The sequence below is a fragment of the Netta rufina genome, assembly GCF_964035555.1.
Source record: "Netta rufina genome assembly, chromosome: 1".
Taxonomy (NCBI): Eukaryota; Metazoa; Chordata; class Aves; order Anseriformes; family Anatidae; genus Netta; species Netta rufina.
Genome location: NC_140123.1, coordinates 115,466,557 through 115,489,172, shown reverse-complemented (window position 1 = coordinate 115,489,172; position 22,616 = coordinate 115,466,557). Strand labels below are relative to the sequence as shown.

At 42.1% G+C, this 22,616-nt stretch overlaps 1 protein-coding gene across 7 annotated transcripts in view; it reads left to right on the top strand.

The window, feature by feature from the left end:
- Nucleotides 1–22,616, top strand: part of BBX (BBX high mobility group box domain containing) — a 132,554-nt gene that overhangs the window by 75,900 nt on the left and 34,038 nt on the right. For all 7 annotated transcript variants that reach the window (XM_084304595.1, XM_084304597.1, XM_084304596.1 and 4 more), the window contains 5 exons: nucleotides 1,400–1,642; nucleotides 7,450–7,648; nucleotides 13,382–13,449; nucleotides 17,178–17,258; nucleotides 19,490–19,570. In XM_084304595.1, the coding sequence (XP_084160721.1) occupies nucleotides 1,400–1,642; nucleotides 7,450–7,648; nucleotides 13,382–13,449; nucleotides 17,178–17,258; nucleotides 19,490–19,570 (672 nt within the window). The remainder of the gene's footprint in view (nucleotides 1–1,399; nucleotides 1,643–7,449; nucleotides 7,649–13,381; nucleotides 13,450–17,177; nucleotides 17,259–19,489; nucleotides 19,571–22,616) is intronic.

Genomic DNA, 22,616 nt, shown 5'->3' with positions numbered 1-22,616 from the left:
ATACTGTGCACATAATGCTATAAAAGCAAGCAACAAATAGCATTAAAATGTGAATATTCCATCATTATTTCAAAATCTTGGGCAAAACCCTGCTTTTTTTGAGTTAGATTGTAGAAGTTTTAACTAAGCTTTACACGCTGCACATCTTAGTTTTGATCTCTTAAGGTAGTTTTTCTGACATATTTTTAAATGTTTACTTTAGACATATTACCCTGGGCTTGACTATTTTTAATATTTACCAAAAAAAAAAAAAGATTAAGAGGAAAAAAAGAAGGAAAGTCTGTCAGCAATTTTTACTACCTTTGTATGTGAAATTCAGCGTATTCTCCAGAATGGTGTGAGCACAAGTGGAATAATCTCTCTCCTGTTTGACCCTTGGTGTTTTGGTACTCTTCAGTAATGCTGGCCTTACTCTTCTTTTGTAAGGACCCTGCTGTGTCACCTCACAAATGTATTTTTAGGCTCAACCTTTGTAACAAGAAGTGGGAATGGGAGATGAAGGATTTTGGAGACGTGGTGTTTCCATCATGTGGTTAATGTCCACATCGGCATCTTCTCGATGCCTCGGTAAGGCAGGCAGTGACAGGTCAGTGCTGAGGAGGCTGCCTTGAGACGTGCTGGTAAGGAAGAGTGGACCTTGTCGAGGGTGAAGAGCAACTAGGAGAAGCCTGATACTCTGACAGTGCTGTCTGTCGTCCCCAGCTCACTTTCCACAACTTGGTGCAAAATAGCAGTGTTGTGGTTAGGTAGGAGGTGGCTTTCTGTCCCATTAACTTCATTAAGTTATAACTTGCTTTCTGTGGTGCGTCTGTTGCGTGAATGATGTGCTGGTCTCTGAGCTGAGCGAGTGCGTTTTGGCAGCGATTTCTGTTGGGATTTGCCCTCTGGCAGTGACCGGGCTGCCCTGCAGAGGCTGTAAGGCAGCTCAGGCTGAGAAATGAATGGCAGGAGATGGGGGAGCAACTCTTTCCTGTGCACTTTTGTTCCTATGCACTTTGTCATTGCAAGCAGGTGTGATTGAGGTCCAAGACAGCTTTGCTCGCCTTATCTCACCGGGATAACATCTAGCATGTAGGAAACTGGAAGTGAGGATACCCTCCTTCCAGCCCCTCTAGGGCTGTTACTAGAGAACGCTCCTCAGCTTAGAAATCTGCTCCATTTGCAAGTCAGCATCTACGTCTTGAAGTCTTGAATGTGAGTCATCATCTAAGGCTTGAATGGGTGAACTTTGGACCTTCTGGCAAGGAGGTTGGATGTAGGCTTCCTGGTCTTCTAGATTTTACAGATGGCCTTTGCAGACAGCTGTGCAAACCTATGTGCATCTCCCTCATTCGAGCACATCTATAGACGCTCTCAGACTATAACTGAGTTTACAGCCCTTCCCTTTCGGTTCTGGTAGGTGCCGCTCCTCGGCGCTGATGGTTTAGAGCAGGATGCTGATGAAACTGAAGATGACGAGTCCTCGGAGCAACGAGCTCGCCGACCAATGAATGCATTTCTCTTGTTCTGCAAACGCCATCGCTCTCTCGTGCGAAAAGAACACCCCCGCCTCGATAATCGTGGCGCAACCAAGATATTGGCAGACTGGTGGGCTGTTCTAGATCCAAAAGAGAAGCAGAAATACACTGACATGGCCAAGGAGGTACGTACTGTATGAATGGTAGATGTAAAGGGAGTTTATTACATGTTTGTCTCCTGTTTCTTAGTACATTAAGCCCTTTTGATAGGGTCTTTCTCTTCTCTGGACTCCTCAGCCTTCCCCAGTGGGATTACGGTGCCCAGAGGTACTGTTGTTCTTACCTGGATTTGCTAGGTCTTTTGGACCAGAATCCAAAGAGTTTGGTCTGTGTGCACAAACTACTGTAGCTCTAATAATCATTAAAAACAAAACAAAACAAAACACTATATACTTTGTGGTAGATATCGCCTGATAATTCCTGCACTAGAAGCATTAATGCATTAGGTTGTGGCAATCGAAAACAATAAATTGTACAGTTCCATATTAGCTGGCTGTAGCGATACCTATTTCATGCTGTGCATTTGCTGTCAATAATACAGGCTGACCAAGCCAAAAGTACAGTTGACAAATGCAGTCTCTTTTTACTTTTGATGCTAAAGAACTTTAATAGTGTTTCATGAAGTACTCTCTCTTTGTATTGTTACCAATTTCTGATATAGCAGTCTTTTTGAGGGAGAGTCCCAATATCCTAATCAGAGAGGAATAGGCAGTCAGAGCCCTTTAACTGGGAGCAAGGAAAAGAGATTTATTCCCATATTTCACAGAGTGTATTTATATCACTTTAAAATTTAACTAAAGCTTCTTGGGAAATGGCTTGTGTTTGATGAGCTCTCCCCAGGAAGAGTGTTGTGGGTATTGATTGTAGAGCATGCAAGACACAGGCATATAGGCTGATAATGCTACCCCAAAAGACAATGCAGGAGTTAGCTGTATGATGTAGATTGTGGGTAACCATTGAATTCAGCCTTAGAAAAAATAATGGAGGGCTGGTGAGAAGGAAGGACCTCTCTCATTTGTGAAGTTATTCCAGTGTACTACAAGAAACACAGATAGCTGTGAAACAGGTGGGAAAACCATAGTCACGTGAAGTTGTCTGCTGCTGATAAAACATATATATAAGATCCAGCCATGTCAGTAGTTTGCGTGAGCGTAGAAAGGCTTGCATGCAAGTGATCTGCATGGCAGGTCATTTTAAAGTAGTATTTGTAGTTACTCTGAAGTCCCATTTGTGACACAGCATTGAAATATTTGAGCCTTAGCTTTGTCCAGCCACTCCTGACGTGTTCTGCATTCCCACGTACAGATCAGTGATGCTTCCTGACGTGCTGGGGGAAGGGGCAATTAGGAGGTTTGGTACAGATGCAAAAAAAATAAAGACGAAAATGAAGAAAGTATTTTTGGAAGAAATAAATCCGATGTGACTGTTTTTCTTAGCCTTTTGTCTTGCTGAAGGAAACTCACTCGTTAAGAAGGAAAATAATTGCAGAACTTCTATATGAAGTGACAGATCTGAAACTATTAATCATGCTGTTGTAGAAATCATTGTTCCTGTGGTGATTTATTTGTTTCTGTTGGCGTGAAGAACAAATTGCATATTCAGTGTCAAAGAGAAACAATAAATCTAAGTAGTTAGATCATTACCACAAGTTCCAAGAATGTGTAGTGGAGAGATAATGTATAATTTTTATTCTTTAAATGGTTTTATGTTACAACAGTAATTAGCAGCTATAATGTGCCACTGAACGTTTTTGGGCCTTCTTCACAAACAGGCCTGTTCTACGTGTGGAGCAGTTCCTTGTTTTAGCACTCGCTTGTACAGTTAGGTTCACTGTTGAGACCGTCAAAAGGATGCTAATGTCAGCTCTAGTTAGAACTGTGTGTTGATATTTTGTTTTTTCCTGAGGAGAGCTAATTTAAAAGTCCAGGAGGTGAATGCCTTTGCAATAGCATACCATTACCATTGTGCTGGTACACTTCTGTTTAAGGACCTATATATATAGGGCTGTGTGTGTGTCTATGCAAGTATATATAAAAGTTCACTGAGGTATAAAATGCAGAGGATGAGTTCCCCTTACCTAAAGCAGCTCTTCAGTGACCTTGGACTGCCAGTGTTCACAGCATAGCCTCCAGCATCTCCCGCAGGACCCCTGTGTCGTGTCCGCCACCTCTCCCTCACCCCCAACACGTCCTGTGTTCCCCGAGCTTCCCTTGCCCTTCCAGAGATACAAATAGGCTTGACAGAAGCGGCCCACCATTGCAGTGGCTACAAGCTCCGTTGGGTTACGGTCCTGAGAATGGTTTTACTACTCGGAGCCGGAGTTTACAAAACCAGTGAACTCAGATCAGGCATCAAGCGACCGACTTCCAGTTTCTTACCTGCGTGGTGTCAGCAACTGATACCATCTCAGCAGGCGTTGGTACATTTTGTCACATGTGCCTAGCAGTAGGTAGGGCCTAGGATTTTTAAAGATAGCGAGCGAGGCAACCCAGGACTTTGTCAAGTGGAATTATGAGAAGCTTCCTAGTGGATTAGGTACCTGTCCCTGATTCCAGCTGAGAGGATGATGAGGTCTATGCTTCATTCAGGCAATTTTGGAAAATCCCTTTATGTACCTGTCTGCAGCTCGGGGTGCCTTAATTTCTTAGAAGAGCTGGCCCCACGCTCCTTCTATTTTCAGCCTGGTGGTTAATGGTCTCCTGGAGCAGCACCTGCCATCGAGACTTCATGCTGTGCCTGCAGAGCTCAGTGTCGGTTTCTGCTGGTGTTTCCTTTAAGGAGCAGGCTTTCCATTTGTATCCTGCAGGCTTCATAGATCAACTTAACTTTGAAAGTTTTATTATGTGGGATATAAGCCCAGTAGTTGATAAATACTCCGAGTAGAACCACAAGTGCTCCTGCCGTGTGTTAGCATTTCACTGCACGGCGAGGAAAATGAATTCTGAGCGCTCATAAATAAGCTGCATCGTTTCTGGCTACTGCATTTAACAGGGGGGCTGTGCTCTGTTAACTCTCACAGAGCTTCTGCCCTGCTCGGGGGCTGGAAGCTTTCAGCAGGCATGGAGAATATGCAGTGAAACCATTGCTGTTCTTGTGCAGCTTGGTGTGCTCCGGTTCCCATGGCGCTGGAGGAGGCAAATCGTTTTACTTGGTGATGAAAGGAGCTTGCATCTAAACACAGCGCCTTTTCGGACCTCAGCTCTGAAACGGCACCCGTCCCACCGCACACTGCATCCTTCCCCAGGCTTTCCCAAAGCGGAAACGATGCATCAGCCTGACCCCCCCCCCCCCCCCCACACACACACACAGCCTGTGCTTTGTCTGTGCTACCTGGAATTTCAGGACATGACCCCGCAGGGCAGTCCTGAAGGCACTGGCATGCTGCTCTGCATGGGAATGAGGGCGGTGCCTTTACCTTCCAGGATAAAAATATAACTTTTTTTTTTTTAAAGGGACTTCAGAGGCTTCCTTAGGCTGCTGTGTTAAATTGGTTGACTGCATAGTTGGTCGAAAGGAGGAAAAGAGTAAGCTCTTCTATTGCCTGTGGCTGTTCCTTGTTACCGTGTAGCTCATTTAAGTTATCTTCTCATGACCTGCCAAGCAGAATCCATCACTTCGTTTTAGGCCTCGGTGTAATTGTCATGAAAATCAATACTGAAAGTCTGTCAGAGATTTGGATCAGGCCCCTATATGCGTTTTATAAAACTGCTTCTTGGTGATTGTTTAACTTATTATATACATATTTTTTTTTCATTTTATCTTGCTTGTTGAATTTCTGAAAGGAGCCGATGAGTTGTCCTGCCTGAATTGGCTCCCTCCTCTATGGAGAGTACAGTTAATGTTCACTTTTCGGCTCTGCAGAGGAAAAAATCCATTAATACACCGCATCACTTGAATTTCTCTTGTTGGAAACTGATTAAAAGCTTATCGCTGCCTCGTCTGGCAAATGGCATGCATTATGGCTCTCGTTTGATGGGCAGCCTGTTGGATTGTCAAATTAATCCGCAGCATAATTCAATTATTCAGAGCACCAACACCGATACGAGGGGCTTACGTACTTCATCACTGGAGGTTTGGTGCTTTTAACTCGGCAGGCTGGAAACATGATTCATGAGTGGGCTGGGGCTTTAACAATGGAAGGCAAAGCTCGCTTTGTGTGTTTCCTTTCCGCCTCTTCCCTTATCCCCTCCCCTCCCCTCCCCTTCCCTCTGTGAGGCTATTTTTGTGGTCTGCATTCGCTGGCAAAATGAACTCCCAAACCAAACTGAGGAGAAGGCAAAGGGGTGAGAGGAGAGGTGTCGCAGTCCTTCGCTCGCAGATTTAATCCACTTGCCCTCTCCGGAAAATACGGGGTGTATGTGGGTCAGCAGTCCCTGCAGATTTGTATTATTTATGGCCACTTCTATAAATACAGGACTTCCCACGGCAGGTTCACACGGCGCCGTGCTGCTTGTAAAGTGAATCGTGTGTATCCTTGCTACGGTCTGGGGGAAGAAAGTGCTGGCTGACAGCTTAAGATGGAAGTGAAAGTAGGAGAGAGAGGTGCATGCAACGAAGAGCCTGCCACAAGGCACGCCATTTCTTGGTCTGGGAGAGCACAGCACTCACGCTGTTAAGAGGACAGGGTTTTCAGAGTGCTCCTCTTTATTTGGTACCCAAGGGATTTTTTGTTTTCCTCCCTCTGCGTGTTCCTGTGGCATGCATGTGCATGAAGCGTACATGTAGGTGATTTTCCATGCAAAATTGAGACCAAGGACAGCTGGGCAGGTGGGAGCACAGGTGATTGCAGAAGAAACTCTCTGTGGCTGCCCTGCTGTGTAGTTCAGGACAAAACAGCTCTCTCCCTCGCTTGCTGCCAGCGAGACCCACCTGATAATGAGTTAGGAGGTGCTGAGCTCCTGCTCCCTGCGGCGAGCTCTGGTGCTGACTTGGCAGCCTGCCTCCCACAGCAGTGAGCGCTCCAAGTGCCTATCAGTTGTAAGACAAACATTTGCAGCTGGAATGCTTGGCATGACCCGCTGATTCGTCCCTTCTCTACCTTGCATAGCAACAAGTTTGAAATACTGAAATGCATTCTTTTTATTGCTGTTAATGGTCAAAGATTATTTTTTTTATTATTTTTTTTTTGCCGGGCAGCAAGGTGCTTGGAAACCATCACCGCCACGTTTTGAGAATAGATGCCCCGAGTGCTTTTATTCCAACCAAACCGTGTAGGATGCAGATCCTTTTTCCCCCTCTGTGTAGTCTAGCTTAGATTGTTTTGGTGCTTCATACCAAACATATAGCAAACAACGACGATACGTGCTCAAGGCCAAAGAGAATTTTCAATGGTCCTGGTTCATTTTATTGCGGCCGTGCAGCATGGTGTTGGAAGGAAGGCTCGGGTGATGTATCAGAAGCTGCTGAAAAAGAGAAAAGTAGGTGGCAGTTTATTTTCAGAGGGATGTGCCTGGTCTGGGTAAGAGCATAACTCAAATATTCTAAAATTTTGAGGTGTTACAGAGCAAGTGCAAAGTAAGGGGCATTATGCTGCATTTATTGCCAAATGAATGTTTTCAGTTCATCCAAACTAAAAGACTACCTGAGAAAGAGTTCGGGTGGTTGTCTTCTCTGTTTCCCAAGCGGTGAGCATATAAACACTGGGGAGCAAGTTGCAGGATCAGAACTTCAGCCTGATATGTGTATTAAACCCTCGGGAGAGAAAAGAGAAGCCTAACTGTTTTTTTAAGTACAGCTCAGCTTTACTTATCTGAATATTTCTTCTTGTTAGATTGTGTTGGTGGTCAGACTCTTAGCACATGACTAAACTGTTAAAAAAAAATCAAGACATTTAAGGATTATTTACTGTATTAAATCCTCTTATAAAAAGTGCACCCCGTTGCCCTGTAGATAGTATAACGTTACAACTGGTAATTTTCCTTTTCTTTTCTAGTACAAGGATGCATTTATGAAGGCAAACCCAGGATACAAGTGGTGCCCCACAACAAACAAACCTGTGAAAACACAGACTTCCACTGTTACAAACAGGAAGAAACTGTGGGCCTTCCCTTCAGACTCTGCAAAAGATTTGCCAAGCCCGAGGAAAGTGACAAAAAGTGAAGAAATGCCACAGCTCAACTTCGGGATGGCAGGTGAGATTTCAGTCTTGTGAGGTTTCTCAAAAATAGCATCCTTGCTTTGTTTGAGGATGCAACATGGAGATGGAGCTGCAAGACCTGCAAATACATTTCATGTCCTCAAATTGCTAAGACTATCTTTAAACCTCTGTGTAACAATTTTGTACCATTTTCTATACTACATATTTGCTGTGTTAGAGTCAAGTCCAGATATGTGGTAGTTTCTAAGATGTGGCCATTTAGATTTGAGTTATTTTTAGTTCAGGCTTATTTGCTGTTGAACTAGAGATTTTCATTTCCTAGTTATAGAAGGATAGTGCTGGTAGTCTGTTTTTTCCTTCTTTCTTTCTTTCATGGAGGCTAGTACTGTGTTTAATAACTTTGTGTTTACCAGCATGATTTATTGGTGTCTGAAGTTGGAGGTGTTAATAATTCTTGTGGATGAATGTACCTAAGGCTTTTTGTATTTAAAGCAAGAAAAGTATAATTCACTTTTACTTAAAATTTGCCTTTTCCTATCATATCATGGGGGCAGGAGTACATAATCTTTTAAAATAATAATAATAAAAAACTTTAATCAATGCAGGTGGAGAGCCTGAACTGGTGAAAGGCAGATAATCTCTTGCTGATATCCACTAATAGCAGAACTGTTGCAATCATGACCTTGAAATAAGAGTTATTAATGTTCTTAAATACTGGCAGCTTAAAAATCTAGAGTCAAGGTGGAAAATAATTACACACACACACACTTTTTTTTGGTGTGTTTTTTTTTTTTTGTCTTTTTAAGGTTTCTAATTTTATTAAAGTTGATGTATTTCAAACTTTGTTGCATTCTACCTAGTTTATGACAATCGTGTGACAGGATTTTTCTGCTTAGAGACATCTTGATCTAGAGAGTGGAAAATAGTTTTATGGAACAAGTGAAAAAAAGGATAAAAGGGATAAACAGGCTTTTGCACTTTTTTGCCAGTTTCATAATGGTATGAAAATTCCTGTAATGGAATTCCTCCTGGCTACAAAGGAACTGTGAAATGTAATTCAAAATACTTTTTCCTGCAACATAATAGTGATATGTGGGAGACCAGTTCTAAAACCCACAAGCCTCTTCATCCCGTTCTGATTTGGCTATCAGGGGAGTAATGCTTATGCTTCATGCTGCTTATTGACTTTACAGGAAGAACAGGCAGTAGGTCTTGGTCTTGCCTGGCTGCTGTCCCCCACTGCTCCTGCTGGGCTGTCCAACTGTAGAGCTCCTGATAAGAGAGATCTTTAATCAACAACTGTCAGAGCAGAAGATTTAGGACTTGATTAGAAATTAATCTAATCCATTGTTTTACCTGTGGAGACATTCACTTCTGAAGAAGGCTCTGTTTTGGGCTAATGTGATTTAATTTTTTTTAACTGCAGACTGAATCAGTGAGTATAGTAATTCATAGGGGTCTTGCTCCAGACCTCATGCCAGTGAAGTCTGGCTATTTCACAAGTATAACAGCACCCATAAAATAATGGCAGCTCCTGACAGAGATGTTAGCAGCATCTAAATCACAACAGGTTTGTCATACCAAATGGATTACGATGTTGTCAGTCGTATACCAGTTCATGACCAGTTCATATATTGTTGGGTTCTTCTCCCCTCTGCTTCATGTGATAGCTTAATTCAAACCTCACTGTTCTGCCCAGCACAACCTCTTTTAAAACCCAGTCTGTGTACTGGCTGATGAACTATAATGCAGGTGAACAACCATAGAAACACCTTTATCTTTGAAACGCTGCTGTCTTGCATCTTCAAGGCAGATAGCATCATTAGGACATCGATTATATGGCAATCCACAGTTGTTCCAGGAAATGTGTTTTACTTGTTGGTAGCTATAAATCCTTTTTGATTTATTTTTACATATCACATTTCATTTTGGAAAACATTACATAGTAAGCATAAAATCTTCCTTTCCTTTTCAATTCCCCCCTATCCCAGGCTATTTCTCCTGTTTTTGGCATTCCAACAGCAACCATCCCACTTCTTTTAAGCTTCTTATGTTGACCTGTTGCTGTATGAAGAGCCTGAGGTGTGGCACCATCACTGGGCTCCTGACCTGCGGCATCGCTAGTGGTGTCCCTGCTCATCCAGCCTGCAAGCTGTAGTTGAGCACGTTTTTATTGTGCCTCCCTTGTGATCTGTTCTAGGGTGGCAGGCAAAGACAACAGTTGTTCACAGGTGAATGTATTCATTGCAGCATCTACTGTCACAACTACAGAGCCAAGTGGGCAACAGCTTTCCTGTGGAAAAGCTCAGTGTTTCAGTTGCTTCTGTAGCTCTGTGTCAGAAGAAGACACTCCCTAGTACAGCCAATGTCCTGATAGAGATGCAAAATTTGTTCTGTAGAAGGCAGCGTGATCCTGAACCCAGGTGAAAGTTTACTGGAACTGTTGCTTGCTGGCTTTTTTTCTTCCTCCATTCTTCTTTTCCTCAGATGGGAAACTTGCCATGTTGAACAAGCCGGCCTGCTGAGTTTCTAACCATGCTGGTACTAACAACGTACATGTATGTCGTTCCCGAATAGCGAGATGGTGCAAGGTTAATCACTGCTGAAAGCTGTTGAGAAAGCCACCAATCCCCTCCCATTCTATGAGTGAGATGTGTGTGCTGTTTTCTCATTACTGTTGATTTAACTGTAGAGGGCTATAAAATAGCACTTAATCCTCATTTTTTCATACCAGTAGGTTCTTAGTGCCATAAGAGAAACATTATTGCACTGAGAAGGTTCGATAAGCATGCGGCAGTTTGTGTATATACATTTTGTCTTCCCTTATATAAGCTTATTTTGTAATTTGAAACCTTAGTGGAAAGATTTTTAAGTGCTAGTTCTCCGCTACAGCTGCAGCATAAGTATTCAATTTGCTCAAGCACAAAATTAACTTTCCACTGAGCTGTCATTTTTTTTCATCCTTTTAATTTTTATTTTTAAATAAACAGTGTAAGTATTTGCTTACTTGCAGGAGGAAAAAAAAAAAGTAAAGCAAAAGCCTATTCTTGTCATTTTGTTATAAGCTGTTTATTTGAAGGGCAGAAAACTGAGACCACCTGTTCAGCCAAGGAAATATTTAGAAGCGAGGGAAGAAGTGTAGAGCCATAAGCTAGGTGTTCTCCAGTTGGTGAAAACTGAGGAGGAGGAAGACCTAAGGCAACGAAAGTGAGTCTCAAGAGAGGAGCTGTGAGCCATCGGCGTGATGTGGGCAGAAGGAAGTGCTGTGCTGCAGTGTGTCAGGCAAAGCATTTTCAGGAGCTATAGAGAAGAATTAACAGTGTTCAAGAGAGTACAGGTGAGAGCTCATCTGACGTGGTTACCCTGCTGACCATTCATGTGCAGGAATGATGAACTCTGCCTGGTGTAACTGGAGAGGAGAGCTACAGAGATCACAGTTGGTATGGGAGATGAACGCGTGTGATGATGTCGGGACATCCTGATCTGTTTAGGCTAGTAGAGCAAGTGGAGGAAGCACAGGGAGACTCCTGTAGATAGAGCAGATGGAAATTTAGAGAAAAGTTATTTAAACTTTACAATATGGACACCAGAGAAAAAAAAAAAAGTGTACCTTTACCTAGCCCTCAGTAAATGTAGGCTGAAAACTGAAAGAAAACTCATAGTATTTAGAGGATTTGGGTTCTGCGGTGGTATTCCTATGTGAATAAAGAAAGAAAAAGCAGCCAGGCAGCCCCTAACTGTTTAACATGGAGCTCAGTAAGTTTGTGGTGCACCTGGAGATCTCTTCCAGTCTCTTCTTCAAAATTACTGACTGTTCAGTCAATGTCTTTCGAGATGTGTTTAGTTTTCAGTTTTTAATTGCTCTGATTTCCTCTTGTTTGAGGGACAGAGCTGTTGCTCGATCAAGTATATTAATGGTAAAAGGTGCTATATTGACAGCGTCTATTCACTTAAGAATTGTGCTTAAGCATTTGCTGACCCTTCCCATTTCTGTCTCTGTTTCTTCAGCCACTTCTTGTTACTAGACTCTACACTTCTGATAGCGCCTTGTCTCTTTGCAGAAACTTAATATCTTCTATTCCTTTTTTTTTTTCTTTATTTTGAAGTAAAGTGCTTAAAAACAAAACGAAACCAATTCTATCTGTTCATTACATTAAAGGAAAAAAAGTAATTTCAGTTGAATGTCATGGGGTTTGAAGCAAGTGCTATCTAGGCTGTGCTCTTAAGCTAGTGACCGCTCTTCTGTCCTTGGGATAATGGATGAGCTTGGGTTTATTCACATTGCTTTCCTATGGAATCTGAATATCGTTTTTTTTTCAACCACTATTTAAAGAGTATCAACAAACTTTTTTCCTGTGAATCTCAGTGTGAGATGCTGTCCAAGGGAGGAGCTTTGGCAGCATCTGTAGCATTGAATTAAACAGTACCAGTGAGTGTTCCTGTGAACTGGAGCTTAATTGTCTGTAGTGCAAAACCACTGGGAGGTTTACAGGTATGGTTACACATCCATTGGTTCTCTCCAAAAAACAGCTAGGCTTGGCTCTCGAGTTGGAATGGGCCACAGAAATTCCCAGTGGGTATTTTGGATGCAGCTATTGTGTTAGAGGCAATTTAACCAAACAGACGAGGGTAATTGTGCCAGTTAGCCGCCGTTCCAGAGAATGGTCCCAGGCGCGTGTAATTTATTGTTGGAGAAATCGTTTTTTGTGTAGTTTAGCAAAAGGAAATTGGAAGATGTGAGTACTCACTTAGTAAGACCTGGGGAGGTTAATTACCAAGAGATAACTTGGTGTTTTCAGGAATACAGCAAGGATAATGCTTTTTTTTTCTTTCTTTCTCTCATACCGTGGCTGTTGTGCGAGACATTTGGACCACAGACTGTTTTCCTCTCTCTCCGTATCTCTTTGTTAAATAGAGATCCTGCGTTACTTCCAAGGCACTCCCCCCAAACCAGACGACTTGTCTTCATGGTGATGAAGAGCAGCCACAGTTTTGAGTGGCAAAGCCACTCCGCGAGTAATGCAGTGACAGTGTTGATAGCTTTTACTTTTTGCTGTCATTTTTTTTCAGAACTTGTGAGGTGCTTGGAGCCTGGAGGCTAGAAACTGTCAGAACCAAATATTCAAAAGAAGAGCACTCATATCTTCATTTTGCTTTCCTCAATTAGATGTCGTATCGGTGGAGCAACAAGTAGGCAGTCACCAGCTTGGCTGGCTGGTGCCTGTGCTGTTCTGGCGTGGAGGATTGAGCACTTCATGCTTCAGTGCTGTCAGGCTGGCACTTTTCACCACTAAATGCAGCTCTCTGTTAAAGCTGAATTTTCCTGCAGAGCTTGAGCGTGTCATTTTGTTCCATCCCTTCACTCCTTCAGTGGCTAAGGAAGGAAACTGCTCTCTTGGTAGGAGCATCCACCGAGTATATTAGTGTGTCTTTGTGTGTGTCTGTGTCTGAGATGTATGAGATCATTACGCTTGCCTGTTTTAAAGGTAGCTGGCTCCGTAGTGCGTATAACCTTTGGCGGTAAAATTGTAAATCCGCGCAATGAGGTGTTAAGCACACAAATCCAATTAAATCCTTCAAACAGCTTTGAGAGCCTCTCCCAGAGGGTACAGAAATGGTTATTTGTGATTCTCTTGAACTGCCTTTTATGGCCGCTCGCTCAGAGCGTCTGTGACAAGTAGTCTTCTGGGGGTTTAACACTGCAAATGGCAGGCTCCTTAAACAAGCAAATGAATAAACCTAAGACTTGGTTTTACTCTTTTAACAGATCCTACACAAATGGGAGGCCTAAGTATGCTGCTTTTAGCCGGGGAGCATGCCCTGACTGCACAAGAGGTAAGGAAATCTCTTCTCTCCCTTACCACAAGCCCTCAGTTTAAAAAGAGCTCTGAAAAGGACCATCTGCCAAGTGGGAAGTGGAATTTAAGATACATCTTAGGTAACCTAAGGCGGAACTGAAGTGTGAGCCTGGGGATGTGAGTCTTGTACTCCAACCATGACCATAGACATCAGGCCTGGGTTTGATACCAGTTCTGTATTAACTCCAGACTGATGAATATGTGATCAAACCAGGCAGGTCTGCCCAGTGAGAGTATGCTGTTGCAAATGGAAGGATTGACATACACTGACTGTTAACAAACAGGCAGTTTGCAAGCTCTTTGGGCAAGGGATTCATACACTTACGTGCTTGTGTAACGCCTCACACAACTGCAGCCTTGGCACTCATAGCAAAGTCAATACAGAATAATTTCCATACAGTCAGTGTAATTATATATGCGCTCTGAAACCATGCAAGTGCTAACAGGTAATGGAAGTATTGCAGTCTGTTCCTATTGACTAAGTCTTTGTCTGAAAAGAAGTTTGTCGTTCAGTTGCCATCAAACATTTTGTATTTACAAAAGGCTGCAGTAAATAAGAGTGTTTCTGTGGATCTCCAGGAGCGCAGGGACCTCCAGTCTTTTGTCAGACTGATTGTTATTTGTGACCTACTTTGTGGGCCAGTTTTGAAAATTGTTCATAAGGTGGTTTGTATGTTGGGTAAAATAGGTAGTCATTCTCCTTTTGATTCAGTATTCTAGTGATGATTGGATATGGAGCAAATATTTCTTAGGCTTGTGTTGCCCCAAATGCAGTAAAGTTCCTAAAAACTACTTAAAAACTACTACTTTCACTCTGTGAAAAGGTTCAGGAGTTGCTTAACTCTGGAACACATAGATACTGATTTTATATGGATATGAGGCTATAAATCATATGCCATATATCTAAAACTCTGACACTGCTATTTAAAAAAAAAAAAAAAAGAGAGAGGGAGCTGGAATGTCATTCTAAAAGGATTCCAAGTGATACCCTGTAGTCTTCATTGTTACTGAAGTATGTGTGTACATAGAGGAATCACATGCATATATGTGGATCTTAAATTGGGGGACTGCCAGAGTTAGGATTGCCTATCTACATTTAGTTTGACTGCTTGTATATGTACGATTATGCAGACTTGGGTGGCCTTGTAAGCAAACATCTTAAAATACTATTAGCATCTTAAAAGTTGTTGATACAAAGGAGGGGCGCGCTGACACGGTTTGTTCAGAACCTCAGAAATGATGAGGAAAAGGATCCTTACGTAACAGCTCTGCTAATCCCAAGTAAATTTATTCAACGCCCACTGCTTTTCTGCTAAGTGTGTGCTAAATGGATATATAGGGGCTTTTCAAATCCGGGTGGTTAAAGTTAGCATTGTCAGCGCTCCAGATAGCAGGTAACAAAGCGAACATGCACCAGCAGGAAAAGGGGAAAGGGGCACCGTAGTGATGCTTACCAAAGTGCTTTAGTCACCATCTTTCTGTGCTGGTTATGTTCCTATTTTGGTCATTTTTTTCGATACACCAGAAGGCTTTTCATCTGATAACAGAATTCGGTGTTGATGTGTGATTGATTTCCAAGCAGTGCCTTGAGCTCTTAAACAGGCAAGAAAAGTAAAAAATCTTAGCAACAGTAGGTAAAGGATACGGGTAAGCGATGACTTTTCACCTGATACTTGTGTCCTTCCATCAGTTAAGCAGAACTGTGAGGTGTATACGAGCACATTTTGTCAAACACCTGAACAAAAATGTTTACCGGGACTGTTCTTGTAACTCTGGTTGCACGAGACAAAACCTCATCCTGCCACTGTTCTGCTCATTAAACTGCAATAAACCTGAAACTCCACGAGGCATGCTCCTTGCGTTCAGGCTCCTTCCCAAGGCCGTGAGGACAGTTGCTTGCCTTAGAGCAGCACCTAGCGGTCTCTGTGCTTAACTTCCCAGGAAGCCCTGAATTTGTAGCACAGTCCAAAACGTGGCTCTTCTGCCAGTTCCCCCCTTGCTGCTGCCCTGCATATCAGGACCAGATGCAAATCTTGGATCACTCAGTGAGGAAGGAGGACGTGTGAGCCAGGTGCTGTCCTGTGCCTCTCGTTTATTTCAGAGCAGGCCACGGTAAGTAACCCACAGGGGACTGTGAGGATGCGGAGGCAGCATCCCTACGGCTTCCTCCTGGCTGAGAATGAGCGGTTGTCTGGCCCGCGGTGCCAGGCTGCCCAGGGCCCGCACGAAGCGGTGTTGCCTGGGGTGTAAATCAGAAACAAAGATTGTTTCAGTGCAGCTGAGGATAAGCCAGTAGGAGGAGAGAGGAGAAGAAATGATGCAATGTTGAGTACTCTGTATTACAGCAGGAAAGGAGAGCCATGCAATGGCACTGTTAGTACAACTGTGCCCTTCAGTAATTACTGTATCTCTTTGGTCAAGTTCAGCTTGGCAGAGATTAGAAACCCCAGAGACTGTTAATTTCCCCCAAATTGGGAGTGTGGGCACAACAGCTCTTGTGTTGCAGAGGCAGAACCTCTGCAGCAGATTCCTGTGCTTGTGTACTTGCCATGCACGAGCATTTTGGGGCAGCCAGCGGCAGGAGCTGCAGAACTAACTGCATGTACTGCAGGCATGGTGAACTTGGTTCTTGCAGGCAACAGACGCAGTTGCTAGCCAGATCTCACATGGCCATCCACCAATAAATGCTATTGACACACTCATTCTGATAAGAAATGAGGTGAAAAATACATTTGCACTGAAATATTTCAAATAACCTGGAATTCCATGAAAAATTGAAAATCATTAGGGGGAAAAAAAACTCCATCTTGTTACCTACCTTTCGAAAATCCCACAAGGCCTCCTTCCTTTCTGCTGTTTTCTATGAGTTCTGTTATGTACTGTATTTTATATTAATAATGCCTCAGCTCCGAGGAGTCAGACATGTAAATATTTTACACTCAAACGTGTCATTTCCTATTCAGTACAATCCCTTTACAGAAGGATGCTTGAGTAACAAATTTCTGGCTAATAAGAGAAGTATGGGTAAGGTCTTATGAAATCAGATGAGGCTGGCTGTTGGTTTTGGATTTTGAGCTGTCATTTCTTTGTGTTTTGATTTCAGAAGTTATGATGCTTGATTGTACTGCTTCTCATAAGCACCCCTAAACAGATGTTTATGTTTATTATTTGAGCACTTTAAGGCTTGTGGCACCCTTAACTACTTATTTTCATGCTGTGAAGGGATTAGCAATTATTTTTGTCACTAGGCAACCCTTAGTGGTTTCAAAAACTTCCTTCTTTGCTTCTAAGTAATTAATTTTCTTCAGAATGGAAGTGTAAATTAAAGAGGTAGTAGATAGCATCATGAATACCAAGTATCTGTGTATGCAGCCCAAAATCATCAGTGTAGTATTTGTTGCGTATGACTCTTCTGCAGTTTGGAATAAAAAAAAAACAATCCCTGGTATTATCATGCTCTTTCTTATTAGGCAATTGTGAAATACATTAAAATGGGTGCTAAGCTATGTTTTCACCTTTTATTTTGATTCAACTAGGATTCAGCCAGTCCAGGAATCTGAAACATTACATGGTCCATTTTCTCTTAAACACAGCATGTTCTTAAACACAGCAATATCAGCTGCCTGATATTTCATTTTGCCTACTACTGTTCTTAGCCTGAAAGAAAAACCCTTGAGGTCTTACTCTCCACGCTCCTTGTTTCAGGTTTCCTCGAGTACTTGCCAATCTGATGCGACTAATTCTACGGAAGCGTGTCAGAAGTCGTCATTGTTTCAGTTTGCAGAGGTGAGTTTCTTTAGAAGGGAATGGTTTTTGTTTGTTTTCTTTTTCAAGAGGTATCTGGTGTTTAGCTGAAAGAGAAATTAAACACCTCTGACTGGAATTCATGGCAGTATTTCTTCCTTATTTTGAGGTTTATGTTACTGGATTGTGTATCTGGTAGATGTGTCTGGCTTGAAGTGCAGGAGATTGTGTTCAGGAACATGATTGAAACCCTAGAGCAATAATAGAGTTGTGGTTTAAGCAGTGATTTAGGATGTGTCATTCCTGCACTTAGGTATTAACTGGAGTCTAACTGACTGAAGTCTCAACAGGTATATTTGGGTGTCATTTAGCCATTCTGACTACTTTAGGCCCTGACTCCATCAAAAATAACTGTAGTTCTGGAACTTCCAAGATTTTCTTCTGTTCTGTAACCACAAAACAGCTCTATGCAACTATGCTTTGGTTTTGCAATGTACAACATTTTTGTTAATATATTTCCACTAATAGCTAGATAGTGCTGCTGAACTGTGGTTTGTTTTTTTGTTTTTTGGTTTTTTGCTTTTGCTTTTAAATACGGCAATTTCTAATTCAAGGTCTAATGGATTTAGTTGACAAAAATAACGTGATGCAAATGAGGTTGCAGAGAGTCCTGGCCCTTTGTAAGCATCACTTGCTTGTTTACGTCCTTTTCAACTTCTTAAATTACAATAATCTAAGTGGCTTAAATATTTAGCTGTATAAATATTGATTGTACAGGATGCTGGGTGGCATTTGAGAAGTTGTGTATGGAAAGAAAGTTTATTAGAGCAAGGGCTTCTTTTATTACCTGGTTTCAGACCAGCCATGAATCTTACTGTCTTAATACTCCTTGCTGTGTGCACCTTCATATTCCTCCCTAAATGTCATCACTTAAGGAGTAGATATATACCAGGCCCGGCATACAGAAAACATGATTTTGTTTTAACATTAACCCACAAGACCTTGAGCTCTAACTTAAGATCTGAGGTTTTGAAAATGTATTAGACAATGATTAATGCACCGATCCTTTATTTCTGATTAAAGGTAATGGCCAGAACGAAATACATAACCTGTGATTAAGCTCCTAAACAGCCTGCTGGCTTGTCTTGTTAGGAAATGCCTGGCTTGTTGTTAATGAAAACAGTACTTAAAAGCTTCTTAAAATTGGTTAATTCCAGTGTTAATTATGGTACTAATTCAACATCCATCTTCCAGTATTTCTGAGATATTTTTGTGTACTTAAACTGTCAGTTGAGCAACATAAAACATTGTATAGTTCCTTTCGATAAGTCTGCTCCTTCAATTTCCCTGTTACCCATCTTTTAACCAGTACGAAAAATATCAGTGCAGTTATTGAGTTCATTTTACAATGCCCAAGCAGGAAAGAGCCAGAATCATGTGGTAGTAGCAAGAACTGTGTTGTGTGCTGCAAGATATGCTCTTTAAAGGGTTCATGACCTCTGCTTTTTCTTCCCAACCAAAGAACTTCAGTGGGTTCCAGGAAGCGAGCTCGTCTGCACTTCTAAAACTTGTAGTTTAGAAGTAGCTGATTGATCAATAATTAGAAATGCATATTAGCTCATTATTCATTTTTATATGAATTTTTATTATTCATATTTTTCAACAATATTAATCGGTTTGTAGTGAGGTTGTGCCTAATTAGTACGTGGCAGGTTTGTGTATCAATGACAAAATAAATGGTAGTTGTACCTAGGTCTGTGATGAATTCAAAGTGTAATTTGCAACCAAAAAAAAAAAAAAAAAAAAGTTCCCATAGTCTCTGGGATCGATCGGGTATCTTTTCTAAAGTGCATGCATATGTTGTGTCCCTGCCCACACTTATCTTCCATGCTGAGCAGCAATTTGTGCTCTATCAGCACCACCATGCTGTGGCTGGGTCTTTTCACTGAACAGTGAAATACAACCTAGTGTTAAGTTTTTGTTGTTAACCCTCTTTTGACATGTCAACGGGCAAACAAACGCCCTTCAAAAAAAGTTCTAGCCTGTTCTGTTGATCCTAGGAAGGTTTTCATTGTGAAAAATTATTCAAGATCGCTATTTCCATGTCTCCTGGGAAAGCAGGTACTGTTCTTTGTAGGGGTATGCTGGGACTCATCGGCATGTTCTTTGGTACCAATGGTCTTTCACTATCATGGATCAGAAATTTCACATGTTGAAATTTGATACTGAAACTGAAGAGTTAAGTGATGCAAACATAATTGTTTTCTTGACAGATCTCTTCAAGCACATCACAGCCAGGAGTCCCAGGAGCTGTAAAACAAACGGAGGAGTCTGCATTGTTTCAGTTTGCTGAGGTATAATAGCTGAAATATGATGGGGGAGGATGGGAATAAGCAATGAACCAATAAGGGCTGTCACTGAATGGTTAATCACCCTTTCTCTTAAGAGGCTCCCATCAGTAGATGTTTATCTTCATGACAGCATTGCATTAAGAAAATCCTGAGGGGAAAAAAGCAGTGATTTGAAGAGATGTCCATAGCGTACACAAAAGATAGTGGGGAAAAAAAAGCTGTAAAAAAGATACAGCTGCTCCAGAGGCAGGAAACCTTTAGAAAAATAAACTTGCAGGCTAAAGGAAGCTTACCATAGCTACAAGGCTATGTGACAGCACTGTTAGGTGGTGACATCTAAGTCTATAAGTTGTCCTCTCTCTTTCATGTATGGAAAATTCAGAGTCCTTAGAGATTGTTTTTATGAATTTCTTCTCCACATGTTTAATGTGCTTCTACAAATTGATTTTTGACACCTATTCTCTTCTTGCCCATTTGGGGGAGTCTGGTACTACTTGCAGAATTTCTTATGCTGAAGGTATATTTAGGGTGTGTGTGAAAAGAGCTGGCGCTGTGCTGGAGGAACGTAAGGGGATGAAAAGATAATGCTGTTGGTTATTCCATGTGCTTACGGAGGTTTGACTACAGACAACATGCTTACTTCTATTAAATGTTAAGCTAATTATATACTGTGCATTTTTAGCTTGGCTGGCATGTGCTTTGATGTGTTCCCTGAGTCCAATTAGAAAAAATAAATAATAATTTACTGGTTCAGGTGCCATAAAATACCTGAATAGAAACACCTCCATAAAAGATACAGTACACTTGGTGTCTCTGATTGTTAAAACATTTTTATACATGCTATCATTTTTTAAATTACAGGTTAAATTGGAAAGTTCTTTTGAGAATATTAGTGGAATTTAGCAGGATGAAGCCATTTGATGAAATCAAATCTTTTTCAAAGAAAGCAAAAGATCTGCAGTGTGGAACATTCCTGTGAATTTTCTTGCTAAGTTTCACACTAGTGAATCTGCTAATTTAGTCTCAAAAATCTTACATTTTAATTCTACATCATTTTTCGCTGTGTACAGAGTTGAACCGGGTACGAAATACCTTGATTACAGCATTTTCAAATCATACTCTGAAGCTTGACTCAGACATACCTTCAAAATTTTACAGAACCTAAAATCAATTCCCCTTGTACATGAACAAACAACAGCAAACCTGAAAATTGTCTTAAGGATGTGACAGTATTTCATCTCATACCGCTACGCTGTGCCAGCTCACTTGTCAAAGTGGAGTGCATCTATGAATCATCAAATGTTAGGAAGAATAGGTGCTTAGAACATTAATTAGAAACTGGCCAAAGTTAATGCCAGGGTTAATCTTTTTCCTCTTAAAAATACTAAAATATGCCTACAGTCTGGAGGGGGTGGGGTTTTTTTTAGATTGTTTTTTTTCGGTGTCTGGAAATAACAGAACCCACCAAAAAAACAAAAAAAAAACAAAAAAAAACACTTTTTTTTTTCCCATGACTATTTCTCCAGTGTTATGCTTTTGTTATGAAGCCTTAATGGCAGTGACTAACATTGTGTTTTATCTAAAGCAATAGAGAAATGGCTTTAAGATTGCAGCCTGATTTTCATTTACTTTGTTCCAGGGGAAAATACTATGCATGCTAAAGAACCTCTTTAAGCTTTTTATTATTATTATTCCTGCTATTAAAGCTGCCTGTGCTCCTTCAAATATAAGGGCTTTCATTTGCACAGGGTGTCTTTGTCAAGTTTGGCAAAAATCCCATTCCTTAATGCGCCACTTCTTACTGGGTCCTGTCTATATGAATGCATCTCTGCATTTAGGAAGCTAAATTATGGTAAGCAATTTGCAGTAGGCTTCTGTCACCAGCATACAAAGCTACAAAAGAAAAACGAGAGGGAGAAAAAGTAGTTATTTAGCCAGTGGCCAAGCAGACCTGTGAAGAAATGTGAATTGTGCTGTAGTCTGATGTGCCTGCAGTCTTTTGGCAGCCGTCCCACCTCATTTTTGGTTCTGGCTGGGCGTTCTTCATATGTTTCCTGTCTCTTTACCGCTGTTGCGGCAGGCTGAGCAAGAGCGAGTCTTTGTAAGGACAGAGATCCCATTGAGTAGGTATGGCATTTTAAATGGACACCTCTACCCCGCAGTACAAGGCTGCTGTCACTCAGAACGGGCTCGTTGCATTCATGCCGTCTGGGATTCTTTCTTCTATAGAGCCTCAGCCTGGCTGGCCGGCACAAGCATCTCAGTCTTCAATTAAAGCTGATGAGGATGTGGCTAATGAGGCCTGCCCGGTGTTGTCTCGCCACAAGAGATGATTAGAGGCTTGGGAGTGAGACTGTGCTGGGGCCTGTGGGCGTGCAGGCAGCCAGTGCACCGGCCTTCCACCATGACGAGGTGTCCTCATAAGCTTGTTGTTTTGTTTGGGTTTTTGTTTGTTTGTTTTTAATTTTGGTGTGTCTCCAAGTTACGTTCTTGGCTTCTTCACTCTGCTCTGATCTAGCAAATGCTCGGTGGTCCCACTTGAGCCCCTCTCGCTTGTGCCTTTGTGGAAGGCCATTATGCAGGGCAGTGCCGCCTGGCGTGGCGCTGGTCTGCGGGCCGCCTGGCCGCGTGGGCTGCTGGCTGCCATCCTCCCTGCCATGTGAGGGAGGCAGAGCAGATGGGCCCCTTTGCTCTCCTGGCCGTACTGGCTGTGTGTTTGGCAAACGCGAACAGATGGTGAGGGCTGCTTCGCAGGGAAGGAACACGGAGACCTCTTAGATTTACTTAGCTAAACTCTCGTCCTTAAACAAACAAAGAAACGCTTCCAGAGAGCGACAGCGGTAACGTTGCTAGTTTAACCCTCTTCACTTACAGGGCCTCTTCTGAGGTTTTTCTCTAGGTGATGTAACGAAAATACAATCATACCCAGCATGCAGCAAAGTCGGCTCCTCCTCGCTGGTCCAGCAGGTTATCAGCACTAGAGCAAAATGCACGCCGGAGGGTGGGTCTGTCCGTGCTGCGTTCTCACACGGTCGCTTTCAGCAGACCT